Source organism: Anser brachyrhynchus (assembly GCF_964034855.1).
Source record: "Anser brachyrhynchus genome assembly, chromosome: 15".
Taxonomy (NCBI): Eukaryota; Metazoa; Chordata; class Aves; order Anseriformes; family Anatidae; genus Anser; species Anser brachyrhynchus.
In genome coordinates this window covers 9,725,735-9,739,292 of record NC_137733.1, presented here as the reverse complement: position 1 = coordinate 9,739,292, position 13,558 = coordinate 9,725,735, and the positions used below count along the sequence as shown (strand labels likewise).

The 13,558-nt window shown below is 42.2% G+C and overlaps 2 protein-coding genes across 2 annotated transcripts in view; one reads left to right on the top strand and one right to left on the bottom strand.

Annotated features, from left to right (window-relative positions):
- The window catches only part of PDILT (protein disulfide isomerase like, testis expressed), a 31,295-nt gene extending 26,842 nt beyond the window's left edge, over positions 1–4,453 (top strand). The window contains exons 10-11 of the mRNA XM_080556529.1: positions 1,437–1,526; positions 2,999–4,453. Of these exons, the coding sequence (XP_080412655.1) occupies positions 1,437–1,526; positions 2,999–3,070 (162 nt within the window). The 3' untranslated portion in view covers positions 3,071–4,453. The remainder of the gene's footprint in view (positions 1–1,436; positions 1,527–2,998) is intronic.
- Positions 1–13,558, bottom strand: part of LOC308178231 (uncharacterized protein) — a 158,482-nt gene that overhangs the window by 18,455 nt on the left and 126,469 nt on the right. The window lies entirely within an intron of this gene.

The window sequence follows — 13,558 nt, the reverse complement described above, 5'->3', positions numbered from 1 at the left end:
CAGTATAAGGATGCTGAGCCTAACAGCTATTTATATCAATAGCTTGCATAGCTATCGATATAAAAAATTTTTGATGTCAAAAGCAAAAATCAACTCTCTCAGTGAGACAAAAAAGTTTACTCCTCCCCCATGGAACAATTAAATTTAGCACTTGGCTGTACACTGGGGAAGAGTTATAGTCAGAGCTGGAGGAACAAGGGAGTGAATCTGATGAGTTACATCAAGGAAGGAGTGACCAGGCATCATCTGAGCTCCATCTGTGAAGCAGATGAACAATTCACCCACTGTGTCATCCACTCCAAATGTGAGAGAAAAACATGCAGTTTTTCAGGCAGATTTTAAGATGATTCTATTTGTTTCTATGGATTAAGTGAGAAAAATAACATCTACATACACTTACGCACTGATTGCTCTAACGGGAAGTGTTGACACACATCCTCAGGTACTAGGGCAGGGATCAGCTGCTTCTCTGGCTTTACAGGTCTTTGGTCTGAGAAATTGCTATTCCTGCCATCAGAGTTGATGAAAATCAAGATTCATCAGGGAATATTAATTGCCTCTGGAGGAATCAAATAATATTACTCAAGAAAGTTTGCAAACAAAAAATAACTTCAAGGCTGCAACACATTTTATTACACGAGAATACCTTACTGCACAGGGAGTATTAAAACTGTGTCTACATCTAGTGAATTCACTAGAGAATGGAGGTGTTTTCTTTATAGTCCTTTGAACTCACGTCAGGCATAGTAGTAACTAGGATAAAGTAACGTAGCATTACTGGTCTCCGTGGGAGTAAGTCAGCTTACCCCCAAGTGAGAATAGGCATCTGCCTATTTCTAAATATACTCAGCTAACAGCAGTCAATTTCCAATGTCACGCACATAAGCTTCTATAAATTTTTGTTGAAAGACTTGTGTAAAATCCTTTCAGACGTCCAGAGAACAACAGTATTTGAAAAAAATCTTTAAAATACTGTATGGTGCTCATACTTACTCAGAACATTTTAAAGCCCTAAATTCAAAGTGTTTCTTCCCTAAACTTTTTCATAAGAAAATCTTCAATAAATCTCCAACTTAAGATGGAAAATTAATGTCTCTGTTCACAGTCTTCCTCCTGTTCTTATTGAACATTCAAGCTGTGGAACAGGTGGTACTTCTGGACTGTGGATTTTAAAACTGGTTCAGGATTTTGAGTTTCCATCAAAATCTTTATACAGCTTCTAATATCATGGCTGGAACTGTGATAGGCTCTGCTCTTCAAATATCTTGGAAATATTTAGCTGCTGTAACCCTGTCCTCACTTTTTATTTAAACTGAGCACCAAAGTCTAGAGCGTGGGCAATCTGAAACACTGAAATCTTTCAGTTTATTAGTTTGTTATTTCCAGCATTTTGTGTAGAAAGTTAAATGCTTTCCTAATCTTCAAACTCTTTGCAGGAAATGGCCTATGCTGGGGAGCATACCTTGGAGGCATTTTCTGAATTCTTAGAAGAACAAATCAAGACAAAGGCAGAAACAGGAGAAAAGGTAGGCCTTTGACCCTGACAATGACTGATCTGCTATGCGATCCGAGGCATGTTCATATCCTATATGGCCCACCCAAACTGGCAATAGCATAGCCCACGTGTAAGGGCTTCAGCCCTTGCTCACGTCAATGCTCAGATGGTTCTTATGAGCTCTCAGCCAGTTTCAAGCATACCAGCTTGGCAGGACCACTTTAGCTGCAGTCATACCACTGCCAGACAGGCATACACCCACTCACATCCTTGTTTTCATCACACAGAAAGCTCTTCTCCCACTGTTCATGGTACCCCTGAGCCTCTACATTAACACCGTACCACAAGGCAGGAAGGAACCTGCACCTTGACCAGTGTAAGCAAAACCTTGCCAGGATTTTAGCTGGAAAAAAAACTCCAGAAAACTGGTCTCAGCTACAGCTGGACTGGTTCAAACATCCACAATTATCTCATCGTGCTGCATTTAGCATGGTGTCCCTTCTTCGTAAAACAACAGCACAACTGAGACAGACATTGTCCCCTCTCTTGGCCATCTGGTTAGGACAGCTGTCCAGTTCCTCAACTCTCATCTCCTGTCAGACCGGCTAACCATTAGCTGTCTCAGATCACACTCATCATTGATTCACTCCTGCCTTTACTGCTCAACTAGGTGCTTACAGACGGAGAGAAGTGACTAAATAATATCAGGAACCAGAAGTCTGCAGTGCAGGATCAGACATCTGACTCCGCCCAGTCAGTGTACGCTTCCACTTTCCAATACCCCAAGCCTAAGTTTGGTGTCTGCCTCCGTTGCATGTTCTTCAGTGATGATCTGTCTGCAACAGATCTGTTGAATTCCCCCCCTGGTCTTACGTACAATGTTACAGAGCTGTGTATATTCTGTCACCTCTTCTTCACACTTTATTTTGCATCAAACCATAAGTATAAAAGCCCACTTGTGAAACACTACCCAGAAAACATGCTTTGTGTAGTAAAAGGGGTAGACAGCTGACATTTGCTCATCCGTTCATATTCTCCATCCTTACTAGACACTCTCCGAGTTTTCCCAGAAGAGTGCAGTATCAGACCTTTTGCAATACTGTGCTTGATATGAAGTCTCCTGTTGGAGTAACTTCCTCCTGACCTCAGAGTATTCCCAGACAGGATAAATGAGAAGGTAGTGTCTTCTGTAATTGCCCAGGAAATACTGTCGTATGCCCATTATCTTACCAAATGTGGTTTCCAAGTTCGTATTAAAACTTCACACAAAACCTCATCTATACTTCTCCATAAATCAGTCTCCGGGTGTGAAAACAAAACACATTGTTATCAACAGCAGCACTACTTCTTACCTCATTTACATGCCCTCAAGTTCCTTGGCTGAAATGATGAAAACACATTTCTTATCTTAAATTTTTTTTGAAAGTAAAGAATTACAAAAGCAATTCTCTTTGTGAACACGAGTAATAAACAGCTTTGCTCTTGCATTTGCTTTTTCAAAAGGATCCTTCAGGAGGAATCAAAGAGAATCTCAGCCAGAAAGAGACTGTAATAACAGAGAAAGAAGAACTCTAACAGTACAGAGAAAAAGAAAAATTCTGAGGATTGTGGGGAATCCTTCCTGGAAGGAATTCATTGCAAGAATGAATCATCTCAAGTGAACACAGAGCTGGACCAAAAAATAAAAGTAAAGACTTCAGTATCAGTTGCTTATTGTGTGACCTCTCTTCTGAATCCAATTTTACTAATAGTTTTATCAGGATCAGTTGTCTTCGGTTCTTAAAATATTATCAATTTTGCCTAAATAATACTATTACTATTAATATAACCACTTCTCATTTAGAAAAGTGTATGTGCCATGGTTGGTGAATCAATATATAATACTATTCTTGTTGAACAAAAAATGGAGCAGGTTTGCAAACAGTTAATCTCCCTTTAAAACAATAGGGCTGTCACAGGGTAAACCAGAGAGCAACTGCTCCTTGAAGCTAGAGGCTGTGCCCAAAGTGGCACCAATGGGCAGTTTGTGTTTATTTTGCTCATTATCAAGCAGCAGAAAATGGAGAAACTATAATAAAATTTAATTCCAGTAAGAAAACCACTATACCTTATAGACAAAGTCACTGGTATGATTCACATTTCAGTTAGGAGAGGTCCCCGAACCACCCCATGCAAGTTACACAACTGCAGCTAGTGAAACTGCTGGACAACAGTAATTTCTTCCTGCAAAGTCCAGATAAAGCAGAAATAAGTCTGAAAATTTGAAACCTTTTCTTGCAGAATTAGAGAGGGAAGATCATTTATTAATCATCCATTTCAAAAGCAGACTTCTAACATCTTTGTTCCCAACTTGTTAATGCCAATAAGCTATATTTCTATTTAAGCAGAAGAAAAAAAAAGGTGAAAACTTAGAAAATGAAGGAGGATTAGTCACTGCAGTAAAGAACACAGCACTGGAAGAACAGTGGCGAGCTCCTGCCTCGCCTCTCTGATGAAAGTCAGCAAGAGATGGACAATTTTGAACTACTGGACCTCCTATATTTTACAGCTATTTGTTAGAAAGCGCAGTTCAGAACAGATGGTTTGTTTGCCAGCCAGGCTGCAATGTGTAATTAAATACCCACACTTACAGATTTAAGATGAAATATCAACTTCTCTTTACTTCACAGCTCTTGCAAACAAATAGCACTCAACACGCAATGCTTTCACCTCATGTGGCTGTTAGTTAGCCTTCAGTGATGAAGTGTTAATAACAAGGAGACAGAAAGTAAAACAGTTTATGTCAACACTTCCCAGGCACACTTTAATCTCTGCTGGAGCTAATCTTCATTGGGACTGCAATTAAATCCTCATAATCTGCCACTTGTAGAAGCATGTTCTGTGCAAGATCACCATTCCTAAGAGGATCTGCCTGAGTTTTGTGGGTGGACCCACTTGGACCTACTTTATCGAGCAGTTTTTAAGAGTACCTGAAATAGGTGAACATCACCGGTCAGATGGGCTCCACACACCGGTGTTTCTGCAAGCTGCAGCTCCCTCCTCTGTCACAGCAACATCACCTCAAGAGCAGAAGGGAGCCTCTCCCAGCTCCAGCTGGTGCCCTGCCGCCCACCTGTGTGGCTGCTGCAGGCTCCTGTACCTAAGCTTCCCTCAGGCATGAAGTTTCAAACTCGAGCGAATCTCAAGCTGCTATTTATTACTGCACAGATAACAAAACTGTTGCAGGCAAATGATAAACAGACAGATTATCGGTCAAATATCTGCTCCTTCTCTGTACAGTTATTTCAGATAGTCTGTATCTGCAACCCTTTTTCTTGTAAGGCCAATGAGGAATGCAAGCTAAACAGACCCTGGGGCTGTTCGTGCAGAAAGGAACCCAACAGCATCAGTGTATACACTATTAGAACCCCACAAACCATTGGGACAGGTGTCACTCCCCACAGCCGAGAAGGCAAAGCAGATTCCTGGCAGCAAAGTCACTCAGACTCCCAAGAATTTCAGCATGGCCAAGACCTCTCCCAGCCTATACAGTAGAAGACCACAAATGGTCACCGTGCCTGGCAATGTCCTTTGGCACTTTAACCACCTTTAGCCCTTTAGGAATCGAGGCTCACCTGTCTAAGTTTCTCCACTGGAAGCACATGAGGGCATTCAAGGTCCCTGCAGTGTCCCAGTCCCTTCCTGAGGTCAGTCCCACCACCCGGCCAGCTGGTTAGGTGGCAAACTGCAAGCACGGGAAAACCCACAGCATGTGTGTGCTCTACTTTCCTAAGCTTCATGAAGATATTTTTGACGATTCAAATATTCAAATTTACTTTTTGCCTCAAATTCTTTGGCAAAATGTTTTCATTTCTTACATTTCAAAAGACACTAAAGATAGCAATATCTAAAACTGGAAACTAGCTTAAGTCATGAGAGCAGATCTGAGAAATGCAGCTCACTCCTTCACTTCTAATTGTGAACCACAGCTGAGCTATTATTTAAAGCAAAATTCTTCTTCGAAGATGCCAAGTACTATTTAATTCTCCTGCTTTAAGGACAGAACAAGTTTTTGATAGAACTGCAACACCATGAGGTCAAATCGAAGTCTCACTTAGCAGCAACAACAAACCTCAGGATCCCTGATACCAGGGTGCTGGTTCAGAAGAGATCAGCCTCTTTGCCACCAGCATCAGCTCCCATCCCAGCTGGGCAGCGTGGGATGCAGTTAACACCAGGTGCTTCTCAGCACCCTTGTCATTTACAAAATCAAACATCACACAAACAGTTCTAGCACTAAGCATGCCAAAGCTCTTTTAATTATACACAAATGAAGAGGTCAGTTCTCTTGTGCACCTCAAACAAGCTCTCTGGGACGCTGCCAGTAGGGCCCTGCACAAAGTAAACGTGCTCACTGCTGGACATGGGCATTCACTAACGAACAGAAGCCCTTACCTGATATCCTGGGAGATCAGATTAGAGAGTGAATGAGACGAACTGAATCCAGAAGAGGACGTGTCAGCGTGCCTTCCCTTTGCTGCTCTCAGCATGATGAAATTTGAATGGCAAGCAGCGTCACCAATATATTTTGAACAACTATTAAACACAGAAGCTATAATCTTTTAATTAGTTTATCCACAGAAAAACACAGCAAGCAATGTTCAGCACCACTCTATCTGGCAGATTGGTTTACCGTTCAAGATAATGAAAAAATATTAATTTTCACTGCTCCTACCCACTGTATGTGAGACTCAATCCAGAAGCTGCTATCTATCCTATTATAAGGTGCATGATGACATATTAATGAAAACATGTGCCATCTTGGCAAATGATGGTCTCATTTCTATTCCAGCCACTCAGATGTTGTATAAAGACAAGGGGCCAAGTGCGGACTCACCTGCCGTGCCCTGGTGCATGGCAAGAGGTACAAATCTACTTGATGGAGCATCTGGTAAAAGTCTGCCTGTAAGACACGGTCCTCCTGCGGTGTGACGTCTGTCTTGTTCCCAGCTGGGCTGGGTTCCTCCGGCCCTGGACCACAGCAGGATGTGCCCTCAGTGCCCACAAGTGGCCTTGCCTGGTCATTTTCCATCTGACCCAAGACAGTTCCAAAATATTTTACTGGAACCAAAATTTAAACCAGATTCAGCTGACCCACTAACTCACTTCCCCTATGATGCCAACCTCTGCCAGTTTAATAAACAAAACTTGCACTGCCTCTATGGTGGCTCCTCAACTGGCACAAGCAGAACTGAGTCCCAGAAGTTTAAAACTGAATCACTTTCTCAAGCTTTACTAAGTTAAATGCTATTTTACTATAGACTAAACAGGAGAGCATTTCATCATAACTGTGCTCAGACATTCTAAAAATTATTTAAATCCATGCAAAAAAAATCAATGTTTATTAATCAAATTTGTTCCTGTAAATGAGTATCAGTGAGCACACGAATATCACTGGTTTTTAATCATTTGAAAAATTTCCGCATGCACACAAATAAGCCCTATCAATTAAAACTGACAGGACTAAGTAAAGAGATATCAATGTGCACCGTCTATAGAGCTCATTTAATCTGTAGCACCAAGATGGTTTGGAGCCGTGGAAACAAAACTCTCAGCCAGGAATCTTACTTATAAAGGCATTCAAAATCAGTGTGAGGCATAGCAAAGATTAATAAAAAAAAAAAAAGGGGTGCATTGTGAACTGTCCCCAAGAAATGCTGACTTTATTTTTTTTTAAACACTAAATGGCTGCCTATTCAGCCCTAAAATACAAGTTTTGAACACCTTGCAGATGGCAATTCACCTCATTAAGTTCTTTTCTTAAATCCTAAGGAAGAAAAATATGGTTCAGAATTGACAATCATCCACAAACACTCAGATGCACAGTGAAAACAATCAGTCCTAAAGAGAACTGAAGTAATTCTTTTAGTCTCTACCACAGCTTCGTCCTAGCTTAAGTCCCCTGGAAGTACTCTCAGCGTGCATGCACATTTCTATCAAAACCAGCCTTCTGAACAGTCAGTGCAATTGTGCATTTGGATTAATCTCTTCTAATGTACAGTGGTTCTGTTTCTGTTGGTATGCTGTTGCCAGCTGAGCTAGGATGTTTGGGGACTAGTGTGACAAAGGCCAGGCAAAACTCTGCTGTTTCATTAATCTTGGAGGAGTCGGCTGTTTCACATGGCACACTATTGGATCCAGATGAACACACCTCCCCGCCGTGTCCTCAGCTACCAGGTTCACCTTGGAAAGTATTTGCTCTACGTGAAACATTAGCAGGGCTAGCACCACGCCAGATCTACTGCCCACTCCTGGCAGGACGAGGGGGGACGGGCTCCTGACCCACAGCCGACGGGCAGAAGCTACGCCGAAGCTGAGGGATTTACTGAACGGGGATCCCACGCTTCACAAGGCTGCATTTGTGCATCAGCGCTTACCCACCATGCAGAGAACAAGCAACTAAAGCATCGTTTCCTCCACCTCCCCAGCAAGCCAGACCTTGCTGCATTTCATTTCAGCTCTCCTGGGCAAATACATGTTACCAATAGCTGCAGCCAGTGAATAATAAATATTAATAAAGCGTTTAATTGGAATCTTATTGAAAAGCACTTTCACCAGCACAGCTGGCAAGAGCCCCCTCGAACAAATGCTGTCTCCTTGCCAAGTACAGCATAGGTAGAATCGTAATTAGAGGCTACGGGATCCCCATGTGTAAACATCACTGCTCAAGCATGAGCTTTTCAAAGCATGTATTTAATAGACCGCGATAATGTGGGGCTTCTACCTAATTTTTCCTTCCCTAGCCTTGTTTTTGAGCAGGTGCTAAGTATTTCTCCTCTTCAGAGGCAAAGCTACCAGTTCATAAGCTGAGCTGCCTTCTTTATAGAGCTGGAGCAGGTTCTAGCTGGGAAGGTAGGATTTCTCCCTGCAGGACTGCCTAACCACTACCACACTGAGTGTAGCAGTCTCACAGCCCTCAGCGTTCACAGCCAGGAGCCAGGAGCCCAGGCTTCTCACCAAAGACGGGAATTTCACTTCCAGTCAATGTAGCTGGTTGTGGCTCTGGTCCTTACTTTACTGAGGCAAAAAGAGGCTTGGCTCCTTAACCCACGTCCTCTTAAGTTCATCTCTGTATTTTGCACTCCAAGTTCTGTGCACTATCACTTACTTCAGCATTGAGTTTGAACTCGTGCCTTTCTTGCTCAGATGCCTCCTGCAAGCATAAGGGGGGAAAAAAGCTCTGCTGAAGGTGAAGTGAAAATTCCCCGACTTCAGTGGACAAAGGCAACCACAGTTGCATGGAGGACTGGCCACATTGCAAAACCCTGTATTGCTGTTTTACACGGGCTATACAGCAGCAAGTGCCTCACAGAATACTTGGTTTTATGTGTGGCGACTACAGCTTTTGTAAGAGCTAAGGGTGGGATTTAACCACCTTCCCAGTCACGTTAACTATATGCCTCTATACTATTTTTTTCTAGTCCTTGATAATTTCCCACGTAATCCTTTATTAAGGCTCAGTGAAGGAAGAGACTTGGACACTTTAGTCCACACTTGATTGACGATCTTTGCTGTAAATCTCTCTGTTTATTTGCTCAGAAGAAACCCTTGAACTAAGATGCTGGCTGGCATAAGAATTAATCAGAACATTTCCTCAGAGGGCACATCAGGGTGGAAATGTGAAGAATGTGCTCCTAAGCAACCAGGGGACTTCGTACTGGGTGGGGAAGATGGGTTTTTGTTGAGTAGTCATTGCTGAAAGTGAACAGTAGTTTGTGATATGTGAAAAGAAAATCCATTTGGATAAACTAATGTCTTCATTTTGAAATTCATTTCATTTTGTGACCTGAAGTCTCTTGTTCCAGCTGACAGCCACTGTGGTTTTTGTTTTTGAATGATCAAATCTTTGCATACAAATTCTCATTCTTACTGGAATCGTCCAAAGGACTTTTCCAAATCCATTTATTCTTTTATAATCTGGTTCCTAGTAATGTATTCGAGCCTAGTATTGACAACATTTCAGTCATACAGGCCAATGAGAAATAAGGCGGTATGACTTCAGGAAGAAAAAAAATCACTGAGTGGTAAACAATACAAATTTAAGGCCATCATTCAGCACAAGATTTGGAAGTGTCAGAAAAGCTAACCAGGCAGAGCTTAAGTGAGTGAGCTGGCAAGTAAAAAGGACACGATAAGCCTAACTTTCCAGGAAGCCAGCGCAGCAAGTTTCTTCATTAGCAATGCCCAAAGCACATCTGACTGCTCCATTAATGCCACCTGCTGGTAAACAGCAAGATCTTGTTCTTCTGTGTTGACTCCCTGGGGGACTCGCTGACCTGGGGACAGAACACGAGCACCACAGGGTCAAAGATCATACTTGGAAGGGAAGAGACCTCATGGGCAGCCCCCGTGAGGACCCTAAGGATCCCATCCCTGTATTCACATTACAGAAGTGTTCAACGAAGGTTCTACCAGATCATTCACATCCACATGTAACACTTACCAAGCTCTAGCATTTCTGGAAAGATCAGCTGAGCACTAAGTACATTTTCCAATAAATGCAAATAACCAGAGACTTCCAGTTAATTAAAGCTGACGGAGCTATTCACAAGAGGGGTAACTGGCCTGTTGGAAGTAGACTGATTGATGTATTTTTTCTTAAACTAAAACATTGAGACAAAAAAAATATTTCTGAAACGAAAAAAAAAGGGTCTCAAAAATCTTTCCGTAGTGTCTTCCTGAGTGGTATTAAAACGTTTTGCCTAATTCTACAAATTTAAAACAACTGAACACCTGAAGACGTGCTACATGTGGGAAATATCTCTGGACTTTTTGGAGCTTTCAGGAGCAACAGAATTTCCAGCTGCTGGTTCTTCTCCATCTTATCGATTTGTTGATTTTTACATTCCTGTTGTAGGAGAGCTTTGATGACAACAGCAACAGGGTCTGACACGCTCTTCAACTGATGAAGCTAGGATGATTAATACACGTTGAAGACCAGATCATTATTTTTAGCTAATATGACTTGGTATTGTCCTAATTCAAATTCTGATTTTCATTTGCTCATGAACATGATTTGCTACTAAACGTTTTCAATTAAAAGTTGCTCAAGTTGTTGTGTTGGATCAACTTTCCACATTTCTGAGTCCATTTTTGACTAAAGAAGCTAACTTTCTCCTTAGAAAGGCAGAAAAAGGGTATGTTACAGTTTTACAGTTGTTCTCCATCACAGAAATGAGGGAGAGAGAGTTTGTGATTTCCCTGCACAAATCAGCTTTCTTTGTACGCAAACACCACTAATTACCTTCTCTTCATGCCTGAATATCAGAAAATTATCTATATTTAGCAGACTGAATGTAGCATTAGGAGTAGGATAAGGCTTCAGAGCAAGACACAAGTGTCTTCTTCAGAAGAATCCAGCATTTCTCAAAGTTTAATACTATCAATACATTCACTTACAGAAGAGAATGAATTTGATCAAAAATTCTGACACCCTTTCAATCTCATGGATTCTCAGCATCTCTTTTAGAGGACAACATGAAGACTTGTGTTCTATTTAAGTTACTCATTCTGCTGATATTACTTTTCAACCTCATACTCAAGCACGGCAGATAAGTGACACATCTTCATCATGTTCTATTCCTCCTCCTTCCCCATGTTCTTTTAGTGTCACAAAAAAAAGAAAACACAGAGGGAAGGGCAGAGTGCATCCAGGAGATGCAACGGGGATGTGTGAAATGAAGAGCTACCCCAGGACTGGTGGAAGAGCAAACCACTGACTAAATGCTAGTGGTTTCCCAACATGGAAAACAAAATACATAGGGCATGATAAAAGAACATGAGAGGAGATGCATGCATGAAGAATAAGAGTACAAGTTTTATAAGAGGAGAGACGTTCTGCAGCTGACTGCTCCTCCATCCAGTCCTAAATACACAGTGATTCCATCTCTAAGACATATCACACACACAGAGGACCAACTATCAGTGCAAGCCACCCTGCACTGCTATATTCTGAGAAGAGCCTTCAGACTCCAGCATGGAATTATTTGTGTGATTTACAAGGCTGTGTTTTAGGGTAACAGTTTTAGTGTGGTTTTAATCAAAGCCCAGACTGCCAGACAGTGGAGAACATTCCAGCTGAACCTAAAGTGAAAGCTGCCAATAGGATAAAAAAAAACAATTCCCTGAAAAATTTTTGATCATGGGTTTTCTGTTAAAACTGTACAGTGTGCACCACTGATACATTACACCAGACTGTGCTGGGATATTTTTCCCTGAATCCATCAGTGTTCACATTGTCAGGAAATAGATTGAGCACAGCTGCGAGATCAGTACTTCCCCTTGTCTTGAGTGACAGGTATAACCCATGTTACAGCAGAGGAAGAACAGCCCTCATTCTCATTCTAGAAGTCACCAAGTCAGTTTTAGTTAGAAGTACTGCAATTATCCACTTTGCAATAGATAATTATCAGTGTTTCTAATTAAAGATAATTACAAAGTCCTGTACTGTTACCTATCTGAGATAACCTTTGCATCAAAATAAGACATGGCCCACACTTCCTTATTTGTGTTGCATAGTCATGGAGGTTCAGTGCACACCAAAAATATTTCATCTCTAGCCAGCTATACCAACGGCAGAAGTACAAACCTACACCAAAAGATACCCCTTGTAAAGCTTATGTCACTCAGAGAACTAGAATACATACATTAATTTGGGTTATGTAAGCAGAACCTACAAGGAAAATTTGCCAGGATGGTTACTGTCAAGCATTTTGTAGTAGAAAGGTCCAAGACTTTGCATAACAGACTATGTGACCCCCCATCTGAGTTGTTCATGTCCTGTTTATAACTTTTTCATATTTTTAATGACTTATTTATTCCATCAGTCGGTCTGCTAAAGAAGTTGTGGATCCAATAGCTCCCCATGTCTTTTCCCTATGCCATTTCAGCAAATGCCTTTTCAGCGTGACCCATGACACCTTCTGAAAATACCTCTAGTGTCTTGAGACAAGAGAACCCACAGCACTGCGAGCTATAGGGTCCTGCCACCACAACACCAACCACAGGGAGATATCTCTGAAAGAGCAATCGTTGTGAGCAGCAGATGCAGCAAGATGGTCAATCTGGTTAGCACGTGAATGTATTATCACACATTATCACACACAAATGTTATGTGTGTGTTATCACACACAACAGGCACCCAATTCTCTTTCTGCCTACTGGTATGCAGGGCAGGATTACCACAACACCAACCTAGTGACAGCAAAGTCAAAAGAGATTTTACAGAGATCACCAGCTACATAAATGAAGCTTTGACCACAGGAGCCAAGCCTATTTCAACAAATTTATGGCTACTGCTTTGAGGAATAGATCATCTGAGTACTGGTAGTGCAGGCATTTCATCTTTATCCCCCTCACAACAGTTCCTACTGCCTTGAGCCAGCCTGCTTTCTGAGACGAACCCTTCACCAAGTGCCTTTTAGCTTGGCCTGGTGGCCAACCATATCCTAGGCAGAGAAATCCCAAGCAATCACTCTCCTAAACAACCCCAAACTTCAGGGTGCAAGTGAAAGCGACCATGTCAGAGAACGATCTGTGCATCTGTCAGCATAAAAATTACATAGAGAATTACGTGATCAGAACAAGAGCTGCGTTTTCCAACCAACAATTTGTTCTTCGTTCTCTGACTACCCTGTCCCCAGGGCTGACCATTTTGAAGGTTTTCCACCCAGGATGAACCTGCCCATGTGTGCTTAGAGCTGTTCCTTCAGTTTCTACATAATTTCCCTCCTTGCTTCAGCACAGCAACAGGAAGAGACAGCGATTGCTTCCAGACCGGGGCAGAGGAAGGGAACAGTGAGCTGTGATCAAGGACCTGGGTGGGAGATGTAGCCAGGGCAGCCGGGCGACCAAGCCTCCCAGGGCTGGCAAAGCAAGCGTTTTCCATCACGTGCTGCTCCCAACACCCGGCTTCAGTTCTAGCCTGAACTCTCCACAGCCCCTGTGACTTCAGCTGGGGGCAAGAGTTAAAGAAGCTCTTGGTCCCAGGCAGCCATTACATGACAGCAAAGGGTAAAGCATCTG